The sequence below is a fragment of the Notolepis coatsorum genome (assembly GCF_963971535.1).
Source record: "Notolepis coatsorum genome assembly, chromosome: 12".
Taxonomy (NCBI): Eukaryota; Metazoa; Chordata; class Actinopteri; order Aulopiformes; family Paralepididae; genus Notolepis; species Notolepis coatsorum.
In genome coordinates, this window is record NC_140176.1 from 90,895,135 (window position 1) to 90,908,477 (window position 13,343).

Genomic DNA, 13,343 nt, shown 5'->3' on the forward strand with positions numbered 1-13,343 from the left:
GACCCTCAGGGGTGCTCATGGAGGTTTCAGGGGAACACTTAACCCCCAACTCCCAATGAGGGTTGGCATGGAAGGTCGTCTACCTCCTGAGCCACTGTCGCCCCAGTGTATAAAAATTGCACTTTGCAGAAGTATTAGAAAGACTTTGCTGTTGAAATAGTTTTTTAGTGACTTTGACTAACACCTTTAGTGCTAGAAAAGATCAAACTCTTTATAAGTGACTTTGACTAACACATTTAGTGCTAGAAAAGATCAAACTCTTTATAAGTGACTTTGACTAACACATTTAGTGCTAGAAAAGATCAAACTCTTTATAAGTGACTTTGACTAACACATTTAGTGCTAGAAAAGATCAAACTCTTTATAAGTGACTTTGACTTAACACCTAGTGCTAGAAAAGATCAAACTCTTTATAAGTGACTTTGACTTAACACCTAGTGCTAGAAAAGAGATGGTAAAACCAGGACACGCTGTCTCTAGATCTCCTTGGCCAGGGGAGAGTTAACAACATGTTTCCCATAGTTAGTACAACACTAAAAGGTTCAACCCAGTCAAATGCTCCATCATCGTTAAGATCTTTGTCCCATGATCCTGTTAGATCCTGTGGGTCCAGGAGTACCGTGGCCCAGACCCAGAGCTCCCTCCTGGCTCACAGAGCTGGACGACTCCCTGGAGGACGAGCGGCAGCATGAGGTACGAGGACAGGACCTCGAGGTGGGAGACTCACTTGTTTTTATTGGCAGCTTTTTAAAACTTTATTGTAGTTCTATGACTTTGTGTGTATACTGTATTTTCTATTTCTTTTAGTATTTCTGTTTTTGTATTGTACAGCACTTTGGTACAACTTCAGTTGATTTTAAATGTGCTATGTAAATAAAGTTGACATTGACCTTGACCTTGGAGGAGAGAACACATCAACATCTGGATCAACAGGCTTCACGTTATCAGCTGGAGAAACTCTATTTTCTGTTCTGGTCATTTCACTTGTGCAAGCCAGCTGTGTTTCTTCACATTTATATGTGTGATTATCGATTGTTATAGATCCTACATGAGTCATTATTTAACACATCTTTCAGAGTGTTATAGATCCTACATGAGTCATTATTTAACACATCTTTCAGAGTGTTATAGATCCTACATGAGTCATTATTTAACACATGTTTCAGAGTGTTATAGATCCTACATGAGTCATTATTTAACACATGTTTCAGAGTGTTATAGATCCTACATGAGTCATTATTTAACACATGTTTCAGAGTGTTATGAGATCCTACATGAGTCATTATTTAACACATGTTTCAGAGTGTTATGAGATCCTACATGAGTCATTATTTAACACATGTTTCAGAGTGTTATAGATCCTACATGAGTCATTATTTAACACATGTTTCAGAGTGTTATAGATCCTACATGAGTCATTATTTAACACATGTTTCAGAGTGTTATGAGATCCTACATGAGTCATTATTTAACACATGTTTCAGAGTGTTATGAGATCCTACATGAGTCATTATTTAACACATCTTTCAGAGTGTTATGAGATCCTACATGAGTCATTATTTAACACATCTTTCAGAGTGTTATAGATCCTACATGAGTCATTATTTAACACATGTTTCAGAGTGTTATGAGATCCTACATGAGTCATTATTTAACACATGTTTCAGAGTGTTATGAGATCCTACATGAGTCATTATTTAACACATCTTTCAGAGTGTTATAGATCCTACATGAGTCATTATTTAACACATGTTTCAGAGTGTTATGAGATCCTACATGAGTCATTATTTAACACATCTTTCAGAGTGTTATGAGATCCTACATGAGTCATTATTTAACACATGTTTCAGAGTGTTATAGATCCTACATGAGTCATTATTTAACACATGTTTCAGAGTGTTATAGATCCTACATGAGTCATTATTTAACACATGTTTCAGAGTGTTATGAGATCCTACATGAGTCATTATTTAACACATGTTTCAGAGTGTTATAGATCCTACATGAGTCATTATTTAACACATGTTTCAGAGTGTTATAGATCCTACATGAGTCATTATTTAACACATGTTTCAGAGTGTTATGAGATCCTACATGAGTCATTATTTAACACATGTTTCAGAGTGTTATAGATCCTACATGAGTCATTATTTAACACATCTTTCAGAGTGTTATAGATCCTACATGAGTCATTATAGAGACGGAGCGGGTGTGTGTGCGCTTTGAAAAGGTTCCTCCATCCTAGCGTATCTGCCAGTGCAGGTGGGTGACTGTCAATCAAAGCGCATTGCGAGTATGGGCGGAGCCCAGCCAAAAACAGCTTGTACTTTGGAAGGGGAGAAAGTGGTGCACTAAAGTACTTGATTAAAAATACAAAACCATGAATTTTATTGAAAAAAAACCTTGCAGATGTGTTCCATAGACTCACAGGAATTGTGTAAAATTGGCCAAATAGTGAACAATAGGGGACCTTTAACAAGAAATGTTTTCAGAAAATGTTGATTGATTTATTTGCCCATAATGGTAAATTGCAGGGACATAACGCTTCAAATTAGCAGTGCAAATCTGTTTAAATTTGTCATACAATATTTTTTTATTGAGAAAGTGTGTAAATCACTAATAGAACAAAAACAACAACAGTTTTTTACATTTTTCCTTTGGATTTAAGTTTAACAAAAGAAAAACAATACAAAATTATGTTTTTAACTAACAACAACAGTGCCAGTGCAGTTCAATTAATCTTTGTATTCAGTTCAGTTCAATGCAGTTCAACTGCCAGTGCAGTGCAATAACTCAATAATAATTAAATAATACAAAATAATAATTTGTTTAGAATAAATCAGAAAAAATGAATGTCCCTCGTCTTGTTTCTGCATAATATAATGATGGAATATAATCTTTGTGTTGCTCAGGAAGATGAGCGGGACTTCTCCAGAGAGCAAGCGGCTGAGAGGATGTCTCTGGAGGGAAGTCTCCAGGAGCTGGACAGCAGCAGGTTCAAAGGTCAGTACCTTCTTCCTGCAATTCTACACTTAAAGGAACACGCCGACATTATGGGAAATGCACTCGCCGTCTTCTCTCCAGAGTCAGACAAGAAGATGGATACCAGTTTCCTCTCTCTGCGCGTTCAGTAGAAAGCTATCCTGGCTGCAAGCTAGCCTAGCTTAGCGCAAATGAATGGAAACGGATACGGACCACTAGACTGGCTTAAGACTCCGGGTGAGGTGTTTTTTTTCCTCTAACCGGGTCCAGCATGCACCTCTCTCTGGGGCCGCTGGACGCAGAGGTGGAACTGATCGGGTCTCTGGGGCCGCTGGACGCAGAGGTGGAACTGATCGGGTCTCTGGGGCTGCTGGACACACAGGTGGAACTGATTGGGTCTCTGGGGCTGCTGGACACACAGGTGGAACTGATTGGGTCTCTGGGGCTGCTGGACACACAGGTGGAACTGATTGGGTCTCTGGGGCTGCTGGACACACAGGTGGAACTGATTGGGTCTCTGGGGCTGCTGGACACACAGGTGGAACTGATTGGGTCTCTGGGGCTGCTGGACACACAGGTGGAACTGATTGGGTCTCTGGGGCTGCTGGACACACAGGTGGAACTGATTGGGTCTTCCTGTCTGACTTTGGGGAAGATGGCAAATAAGTGTTTCCCAAAAATGTTGGAGTTCCTTTATGAGACTGTGATCGGCAGTGAAAACTAGGGATGCTCGATATTGGCTTTTTTACAGATACCGATATACCGATATTGTCCAGCTCTTAATTTCCGATACCGATATCAACCGATACCGATATATGCAGGGTTTCCCCCCCAAAAAAACGGAATAATTTCAGGTAATTAACATTACATATCTCTTGTTGTGGAATTAGCACAACATTATGCATACTTTTGACAATAAATAAAATCAGAATTTGTTCTTACTTGCTTGCCTGGGTAAAATCTTATTTTTTTTTTGAAAACCGATACAGATATTTTCCGATATCACATTTGAATGCCAATATCGGTAGGCCGATAATATCGGACATCCATAGTGAAAACCCTTAGGTGATATTCTTTTCTCTTTCGTTTTAAAACCATTTCAACCCTTACAGTGAATAATATCACAGTTGATATTCTTTAGTGCATCAGTTTGGTCGTTTGTTGATTCCTTCATACGTCTTCAGCAGTGGTTCTTATTGTGTTTGATTCCTCCATACGTCTTCAGCAGTGGTTCTTATTGTGTTTGATTCCTTCATACGTCTTCAGCAGTGGTTCTTATTGTGTTTGATTCCTTCATACGTCTTCAGCAGTGATCACGTCTTATTGTGTTTTCTTCCTCAGACGATAAGATCGAGAGTTTGATTCAGACAGCTGAGCGGGTTCTGAGCTCTTCGTCTCTGTGTCTGGGAAGAAGAGGAGGAGGAGGAGGAGTAGGAGGGGACGGCAGAGGAGGAGAGGACTTTGCCTTGAGGGACCCTGCTAATCGTCAATGGATTCCGGGACCAGGCAAAAAAAATAATAATTCCCCCCAATCCCAGGACACCCACATCCCCAAAATATGAAAAGGGAAAACAACATTGAGCATGAAAAAAAAAATCACAAATGAACAAATAACACTACCGTAGGATTGCGGAACAAACGGACTGCCAGACGGTTGTTAGATGCAATACATGTGAAGTGCAATGTTTACTTCCCCTTCCTTATACAATATAATACGTCATCACCACGTCAACCCAGTGTGACTACATAACATCAATGCCCTCTAACCACACCCTGTGCATAACATTGAACATGGATGTGACAGAATGTGAATGTGAATTCTATTGTCCATTATTGTCCCCCACACTACAGTACATTACTACAGTACGAACAGACAAAGGGGGGGGGGGGGGGGGGGCTGTATCCCAGGCCCAGGATCAGGGTCTGCACGGCTGATAAAGGCTCTCCAAGTTCTCTGAAATTTGACTAGAGACTAGGGATGTTCGATATTGGCTTTTTTACCGATATCCGATATACCGATATTGTCCAACTCTTAATTTTCGATACCGATATCAACCGATACCGATGTATGCAGGGTTTCCCCCCCCCCAAAAAAACGGAATAATTTCAGGTAATTAACATTACATATCTCTTGTCGTGGAATTAACACAACATTATGCATACTTTTGACAATACATAAAATAAGAATTGTTCTTACTTGCTTGCCTGGGTAAGTAAAGGTTAAATAAATGTTAAAAAAAAGTTTTTACATTTTTTTTTTTTAAACCGATCATTCCCAATATTACATTTTAATGCCAATATCGGACATCCCTACTAGAGATCCTTTCAATGAGAACCTTGTTTCTTCTAGTTTTAATAGACCCTGGGGCACTAAGCTTTAAGCTACCATGAAGCCACTGACATGAGATTGCAAAGGAATCCATCAATACCAAACGTGTCACACACTAGCTCTACGGGTTACCGTGACAACCTCACATCTCTAGAGTGCAAACGTATCGCAACTTCATTTATGTGGAGAGCACTTTCCTGCCGTTGTTTAGGCCGACAATATAAGTACATAAAAATTCATCCTATGTCCATTGAATGGCTGTGAATGGTGTTTTGATTGATTGACTCGTAGTGGATCATATTTTTTTTTTTTTTTTTATTATTGGTCTTTTTCCCCCTCCATTTTCCTCCGATTTTCTCCCATCCCAATGTTAGTCGTATGCCAATTCCCAGTCCCTTCCTGGTCGCTGCGCTTTACCCCCCACAGTCAGATCATTTGGGAGAGTGGAGGCTACCACGTGCTTCCTCCGACACACGTCCAGCCAATCACCGCTTCTTTTCACCTGGCAGCGCGGATTCTCATTGAGAGGGCGTAGCGTGTGGGAGGACCACACTATCCCCCTCACGTCCAATCCGCGCTTAGCAGGCGCCCCGACCGAACTGTAGGAGTCGCTGTTTACAACGACCCGGACCCACCCCGCCAGCTTCTCCCACCCTCTGATACAGCCAATTGTATCAGTGCAGACGGCCAGCCAAGCTGGTGACAACCCCGGAGCTGTGAGCTGGATTCGAACAGGCGAACCAAGCTCACAGCTCCGGGGCTGGTGACGAACGCAATCTCCGCTCGACCACCTAACCGCCCCTGTAGTGGATCATATTAATAAAAAAACTTTTGTTTGTGTTTCCTTTATCCTGACAGTTCCCTGTAACAAGCCTGCAAGCCCCGCGCCAAATAATGGTCCTATACGGTACACTGAGGAAGCTATGGCTGCTGGCCCCGTGCCAGATAATGACCCTGTCAGCCCGGGGAGCACTGAGGACCTACTGGATGCTGAGCGCTCCTGGGACGCCCCGCCCGTCACGTTGTGAGTCAGTCTGCACCACAGTCTTTAAAAAAAATAATAATAATGTTTATTCATTTAAATGTTTAATTGATTGACTTTTCTGTTTCTACACTGTGTTTGTATTTATTATGTGCTGTATATTCCTCGACGTCATTGTAAACGAGAGCTTGCTCAGAGAGAGGATTCTCAATGATCCTTCAAGATGAAGTGCTCGTTGAATTGAATTGAATTTACTTCCCCTGCAGTAAATCACCTGTTCCAGTAGGGGGAGCAGGAGAGACACTGACGGATGGAAGACAAGAGGTCTGTGGCTTTCTTCTCTTCTTCTCTTAGAAACGTTGTATTGGTTCTATTAAAGAATCATACCGGTGTTATTCTGAGTGTGATGCTGACCGTCGGCATCTTCCGTAACCCTTTCCATTCCATTGTTCATGGTGGCATCATGGGTGACAGTAGGTAGAGCAGTTGTCTGGTAATCGGAAAGGTTCCCGGTTCGATTCCCGCTCCTCCCGGCAGCGAGTTAAAGTGTCCTTGAGCGAGACACTTAACCCCCTAACTGCTCCCGATGAGCAGGTCGGCACCTTGCGCGGTCGCCTCCGCCGTCAGTGTGTGAACGTAGTGAGCGAATTAATGTGAATTTGGATCAAAGCTGTTACCATCCAGTCGGCGTCGTGGAGAGACGTGTCGGGTTCCTGCAGAAGGAGAAGCCATTCATCCTGAGGAGTTAGATCATCCGTCTCAGTAGAAGCAAATGTGTTTCTCTTTTTATAAAATGTTTGGGATGTTTTTGGTAGATATTTTATTGGTTTTTGCCACCGGGCAGTCCGGTAGAGAGAGAGGAAGTATGGGAGATAGAGGGGGGAGGACATTCGGGGAAGGTCACCGGGTCCGGGAGTCGAACCCGGGACGGCCGCGTTGCACTGCAGCGCTGTACGTGGTGCGCCACCCTGGCGCCCCAGCAGATGTGTTTCAACGTCGGATAATTGGTTCACTCTTCCCCAATGGAGCCTCCTCCTCAGAGCAGCCCGCTGCCATTCAGAGACCTCTGAAGGTCAAGCAGTAGTCTGACCAGTTTGTTTTGTGATGGTTTTAGGGCCTTTGAGGTGCTTTGGTACCATGAGGTGCAAGCATAGTCGTAGTACCCTTGAATGAGTGCTCCTGCCAGAGTCTTCAGGGTATTCTTGTTGACCAGAGAGGAGATCCGGTTTGTTGGTTGACTTTTTTTATTACATTGGATGCCATTTTGTCACAGGAAGGATTTGCCTCTAGGATGGAACCTAGGTATGTAATTTCATCTTTCCTTGTGACAATATTGTCACCCACTGTAACTGAGAAGCCGTTGGCCTTGCTGAGTTTGTTATTTGAAGAGAATGGACTCTGTTTTGCCCATGTGTAATGATAGTTTGTTATCAGCGAGCCAGGTGCAGATTCTGCCGAGTTCAGAGCTGAGGTTTTTTTTTCAACCTGTAACTTGTTCTTGTCAGAGACCAGCAGGGCTGAGTCGTCCGCGAACAGTAACAAGTTGCAGTCACAGGTAGGGCAGGGGAAACGGGGGGTGGTAGGTTGGAGGAGGGTGCTTATGGGTAGGGAAGGTTGAATGCTAGGGAGAACAGGTAGGTTTTGAGTCTGGATTTGAAGGTGGAGATAGACCAGGTTATTAACCCCATTGATTATGTATCTCTTCACCTTAGCCTTTTAATACATTCTGACACACACACTACATCCACACTGTGATTATTATATTGTAAATAAGGTCTATTTTATTGTTGTTTTAATCTCTGCACAGCTTTTATTCTGTCTATTTTATGCTCATTCTATGTCTGTTGTTACTGCTGTGAAGCACGTTGCAGTTGCTGCTAGTGGAGCATGCAAATGTAAAGCATTCATTCCAAAAGTGACGTCACTGATGCTTGAAATGCGTGAGCTTTAGTGAAACAACATGGCAAATGTACAAAACGTTGCTACCATGTAACATCTCCGGTCTCTCTTTCTTTGTCTTTCTTTTCTGTTCTCCCAGCTGTTAACAGGCTGTTATGCTACCTGGCTAGCTAGCTACCTGTACCCAGCATGCCGTTCAGTGGTGTAACAGTTAATAGGGTCCCCTCTCAATACTTAAATGGGGTGGAGGGGTCGTAATTAAAAATACAAATTTCAACAAATGCTTAGTAAAGAAAAATAAGAGACAAAAGTCCACAATGCAAAGGTAAGCAAGAAGAACACGGATCACAATAGATTAGACATGTCATCATTATCTTATCTGTGCAACCTCTCCGTTGTGTCTCCCAGGCCTGCGGTGCCTTTCCCTGGGGCGGCAGCAGCAGGAAACACCCTGGTCCTGTGGAGGCCCTGAAACAGATGCTGTTCAGTCTCCAGGCCATGGAGGTGGAGGTGGACCCACAGCCCAGATCGGTACCCAGATCCAACACACACACACACACACACACACACACACACACACACACACACACACACACACACACACACACACACACACACACACACACACACACACACACACACACACACACACACACACACACACACACACACACACACACACACACACACACACACACACACACACACACACACACACCACCTGCATGTCTACTGGATCAGTACCAGCTCTAAAATAATGCAACAGAACGATGTCTTTTCAGTTGTCCTGCCTATCAGACAAGATGTCCTCACAGTGCCATAGATGTGAAGCATTCTCACACATAGATCAATCATTGAACAGGTCTCAGACAAAGTGTGACTGACTGACTGACTGATGGACAGACATTGCCAGTCACCAACATCACAAAACAAACTGGTCAGACTACTGCTTGACCTGACTCCTAGAACCCACCTCACCCCTGCCCATTTTGACAACCTAGGATGGCTCAGAGTAGACGACAGAGTACAGCAACTTGCAATGGGCCTGGTCTACAAGATACAAAATGTGAACCACTACCCACCTTCAAAACCGCTCTCAAAGAGCACCTAGGGGAGGCTGCAATTCGAAACTGGCCCCCGTAAATGTCTGAACCACCCTCCCACCCACCCACCCCCTCCTAATGTCTTTCCTCCCCCTCGTATGTATATATTTACTGTTATGATCTCTGTTTAACAGTACTGTATATTTTCATATCTTGTATGTCACAAATGTAACAGTACTGTATATCTGTATGTCATGTATGTCATAAATGTCATGATTAGATTAGATGATTAGATTAGATTATTATATCTGTATATCTGTATGTTGTGTATGTCATAAATGTCATTATGAATTGAAAATGGGGGACCCTGATGTAAACAAGACGAAAGTCTTTCTCTGGTCTGCATCCCCTTAACAATTGTGTGTATTGAGCCGTACTGTATTGTACCCATTCTGCAATCTGTTAAATAAAGTTTTCAATCAATCAATCAAACCTCTGAAAATGACTGGTTTCTTGTATTTTGTGTTGCAGACGTCTGAGGTTCATCGTGAAGTGGAGGACTTGGAGTCAGCTCCAGGCGAACAGTGTTTACAAAGGTACCCTCGAGCCAGTTGTAGCGGTGGTCAGCCCAATATAATCAAATATTTAAAAAATTATAATTCTGCTTTGGGCGCCAGACAACCTCAACAAATGATATAAGCCAAATAAAGCTTACTGTCCAATACCGGTTAACTCTAGTAACCTCCACTACAACAAATGAGCTTGTGATAAGGGTTTGAATAAGAGGCAGGAAAACAGTATTTAGTGAAATGATATATGCTCCTGTATTCAATAACACACAAAAACAAGTGCAAAATAGCAAGTTAAACAAAACCAACAGTCCAGATTGTGTGTGTGCTCAGTGAGTGTGTGTGTGTGTGTGGGGGGGGGGGGGGTAGCAGGCTGGGGTAGGCTGAAGTGGTGGCTGAGGAGAGCTTGGAGATTTGTAGGGGAAGCTGGGAGAACAGGGACACTGGAGATCTTGAGTAAAGGTGGTCAAGTCCGGGATAGTTGGGGTTTTTAAGAGACAGTTCATTGAAGGGGTTAACTTGCTAGCACTGGTGTCCTCTCTTTACAGGTGATACTCTCTTTGATCGGCCATGTTGTAGGCCACAGGATATATGATGAGTCTGTCACCGTTCCCTCCAAATCGACTTGTTCTTTGCCTTCTTAACTCGCGTTTTCCGTCTCCATATTTCCCTTGCTCTCACTTTACTCCTCTCTCCTGCTCTGCTCCACTTTGCTCTGCGTCACTCTCTGCAATCAACTCAGCTGAGGACCTATATGGCAATTAGACTGCCAATAGGCCACTCTGCTACACAGTATCCAGGTGTATCTATTTGAACATGATGGTACTAGCTAGGGATGCACCCATAAAACCTTCCCACTGCTAACCAAAACCCAGAAAACCTTCTCACTACAACCCATAAAACCTTCTCACTGCTAACCACAACCCAGAAGTCCTTCTCACTGCTAAACAAAACCCATAAAACCTTCTCACTACTAACCACAACCCCGAAGACGTTCTCACTGCTAAACAAAACCCAGAAGACCTTCTCACTACTAAACAAAACCCAGAAGACCTTCTCACTGCTAAACAAAACCCAGAAGACCTTCTCACTGCTAACCAAAACCCAGAAGACCTTCTCACTGCTAACCAAAACCCAGAAGACCTTCTCACTGCTAACCAAAACCCAGAAGACCTTCTCACTACTAAACAAAACCCAGAAGACCTTCTCACTACTAAACAAAACCCAGAAGACCTTCTCACTACTAAACAAAACCCAGAAGACCTTCTCACTACTAAACAAAACCCAGAAGACCTTCTCACTACTAAACAAAACCCATAAAACCTTCTCACTGCTAACCACAACCCAGAAGACCTTCTCACTGCTAACTATAACCCATAAAACCTTCTCACTGCTAACCATAGCCACTGGTGTATAAACAACTGGTATATATAAACCACTAATATATGAACCACTGGTTTGTATATATATAAACCACTGGTATACTGTATATGAACCACTAGTATATGAACCTCTGTTACATGCTGAGGTCTATGTGTCTGCAAATCAAATTTCCCCTGAAGGATGAAGAACTGAACTGAAGCATTGTTTCCGCAGGGCCCTTCATCACCTCGAGAGACTGAAGACTCTGGTGGAAGAACCTAAAGACAAGGAGAGACGGAAGACTCTGGTGGAAGAACCTAAAGACAAGGAGAGACTGAAGACTCTGGTGGAAGAACCTAAAGACAAGGAGAGACGGAAGACTCTGGTGGAAGAACCTAAAGACAAGGAGAGACGGAAGACTCTGGTGGAAGAACCTAAAGACAAGGAGAGACGGAGAGATGGGAAATAAAATGATAATCCTAAGAAGACGAGGAGAACTCGTAGGAGAAGCACCTCAGGAGAAGGATCGTCTTTGTCAGTGTTTAACCAGGAGGTCTTCATCTGTATGATGTTCTTCAGTGTTTAACCAGGAGGTCTTCATCTGTATGATGTTCTTCAGTGTTTAACCAGGAGGTCTTCATCTATATGACTATATGATGCTCTCCTCTACATCCTCTGGTTATTAACCCATCTGAGGATCTATAGTGTATTCACTGAAATGTATTTATTATCTAAGAAATAACAGAAGCGATTTATTTTGCACATAATCTCACACACGTCCAAAAACTCATTCATTTAGTTTGAGTAAATGTGTTTGCTAAGGCCATCAGGGACATTGAATCCTTGTGTTATGTTAATTACAGCTCCAAAAAATTATCTAGATGAAAAAATAGCACTACCTTATATATATATATATTGGCAAAACTGTGCTGGGATTCAGGAATAACACATGTCAACTGTTAAAAAGAGGTGCCAAATCAGTGAGAAGCACAAAAAAAAATCCAGTGCCTTAAGCATTTGTGTGATAGTTTCTTTACACTGTTTGACATTTAGCGTGTAATGATAACCTTTCATATATATTTGACACCTTGTTTTCATCTTCTATCCTATTTTGGGATTCCCAGACACTTCTTAGGACTAAGATCCATCTGTTACAATTACATACAGAACTAAGTTAATTAAAAGTGATGGTCTAAGTCTCTACTGTTCAGTAAAAGTGATGGTACTCTTCTTGTTGTTTGTACCGTTAAGGTTCAACACACTTGTAAGTTATCCTGCCAAACCAGATGTTCTCTTTTGGGCTCATTGACTGATCCCATGTAGGGGAATCTTTCCACATAAATGTAAGGCTTGCCATACCAACACAAACCTTTAGGGTGAGCCGTTCCCTTGGAGATGTGCATTGCAGCAGAGATGTTCACTTTATTGAGATAGAGCTGTGATGACATCACCATGGTATTGAGTAGATAGATAGATAGATAGATAGATAGATAGATAGATAGATAGATAGATAGATAGATAGATAGATATACACTTTATTGCCATTTCAACACTGTTGAGCTGTGATGATGTCACCATGGTATTGAGTAGAGCTGGGAGCTGTGATGATGTCACCATGGTATTGAGTAGAGCTGTGATGATGTCACCATGGTATTGAGTAGAGCTGTGATGATGTCACCATGGTATTGGGTAGAGCTGTGATGTCATGGTATTGAGTAGAGCTGTGATGATGTCACCATGGTATTGAGTAGAGCTGTGATGTCACTGTGGTATTGAGTAGAGCTATGATGTCACAATGGTATTGAGTAGAGCTGTGATGTCACTGTGGTATTGAGTAGAGCTGTGATGTCGTCATGGTATTGAGTAGAGCTGTGATGTCGTCATGGTATTGAGTAGAGCTGTGATGTCGTCATGGTATTGAGTAGAGCTGTGATGTCGTCATGGTATTGAGTAGAGCTGTGATGTCGTCATGGTATTGAGTAGAGCTGTGATGTCGTCATGGTATTGAGTAGAGCTGTGATGTCGTCATGGTATGGCATTCTGGCTCTAAAAAGTGTAATGTGGCGCAGTGGTTAGAACTGTTACCTCACAGCAAGAAGGTCCTGGGTTCAGTGGTTAATACTGTTACCTCACAGCAAGAAGGTCCTGGGTTCAGTGGTTAGAACTGTTACCTCACA

At 42.5% G+C, this 13,343-nt stretch overlaps 1 protein-coding gene across 1 annotated transcript in view; it reads left to right on the top strand.

Annotated features, from left to right (window-relative positions):
* cUnh18orf54 (chromosome Un C18orf54 homolog) overlaps positions 1-12,461 on the top strand; it is a 36,796-nt gene extending 24,335 nt beyond the window's left edge. Inside the window, exons 8-15 of the mRNA XM_084325941.1 lie at positions 599-714; positions 2,913-3,003; positions 4,324-4,467; positions 6,170-6,335; positions 6,560-6,617; positions 8,601-8,723; positions 9,767-9,831; positions 11,401-12,461. Coding sequence (XP_084182067.1) covers positions 599-714; positions 2,913-3,003; positions 4,324-4,467; positions 6,170-6,335; positions 6,560-6,617; positions 8,601-8,723; positions 9,767-9,831; positions 11,401-11,635 — 998 coding nt within the window. The 3' untranslated portion in view covers positions 11,636-12,461. The remainder of the gene's footprint in view (positions 1-598; positions 715-2,912; positions 3,004-4,323; positions 4,468-6,169; positions 6,336-6,559; positions 6,618-8,600; positions 8,724-9,766; positions 9,832-11,400) is intronic.
* Positions 12,462-13,343: the final 882 nt, after the last annotated feature.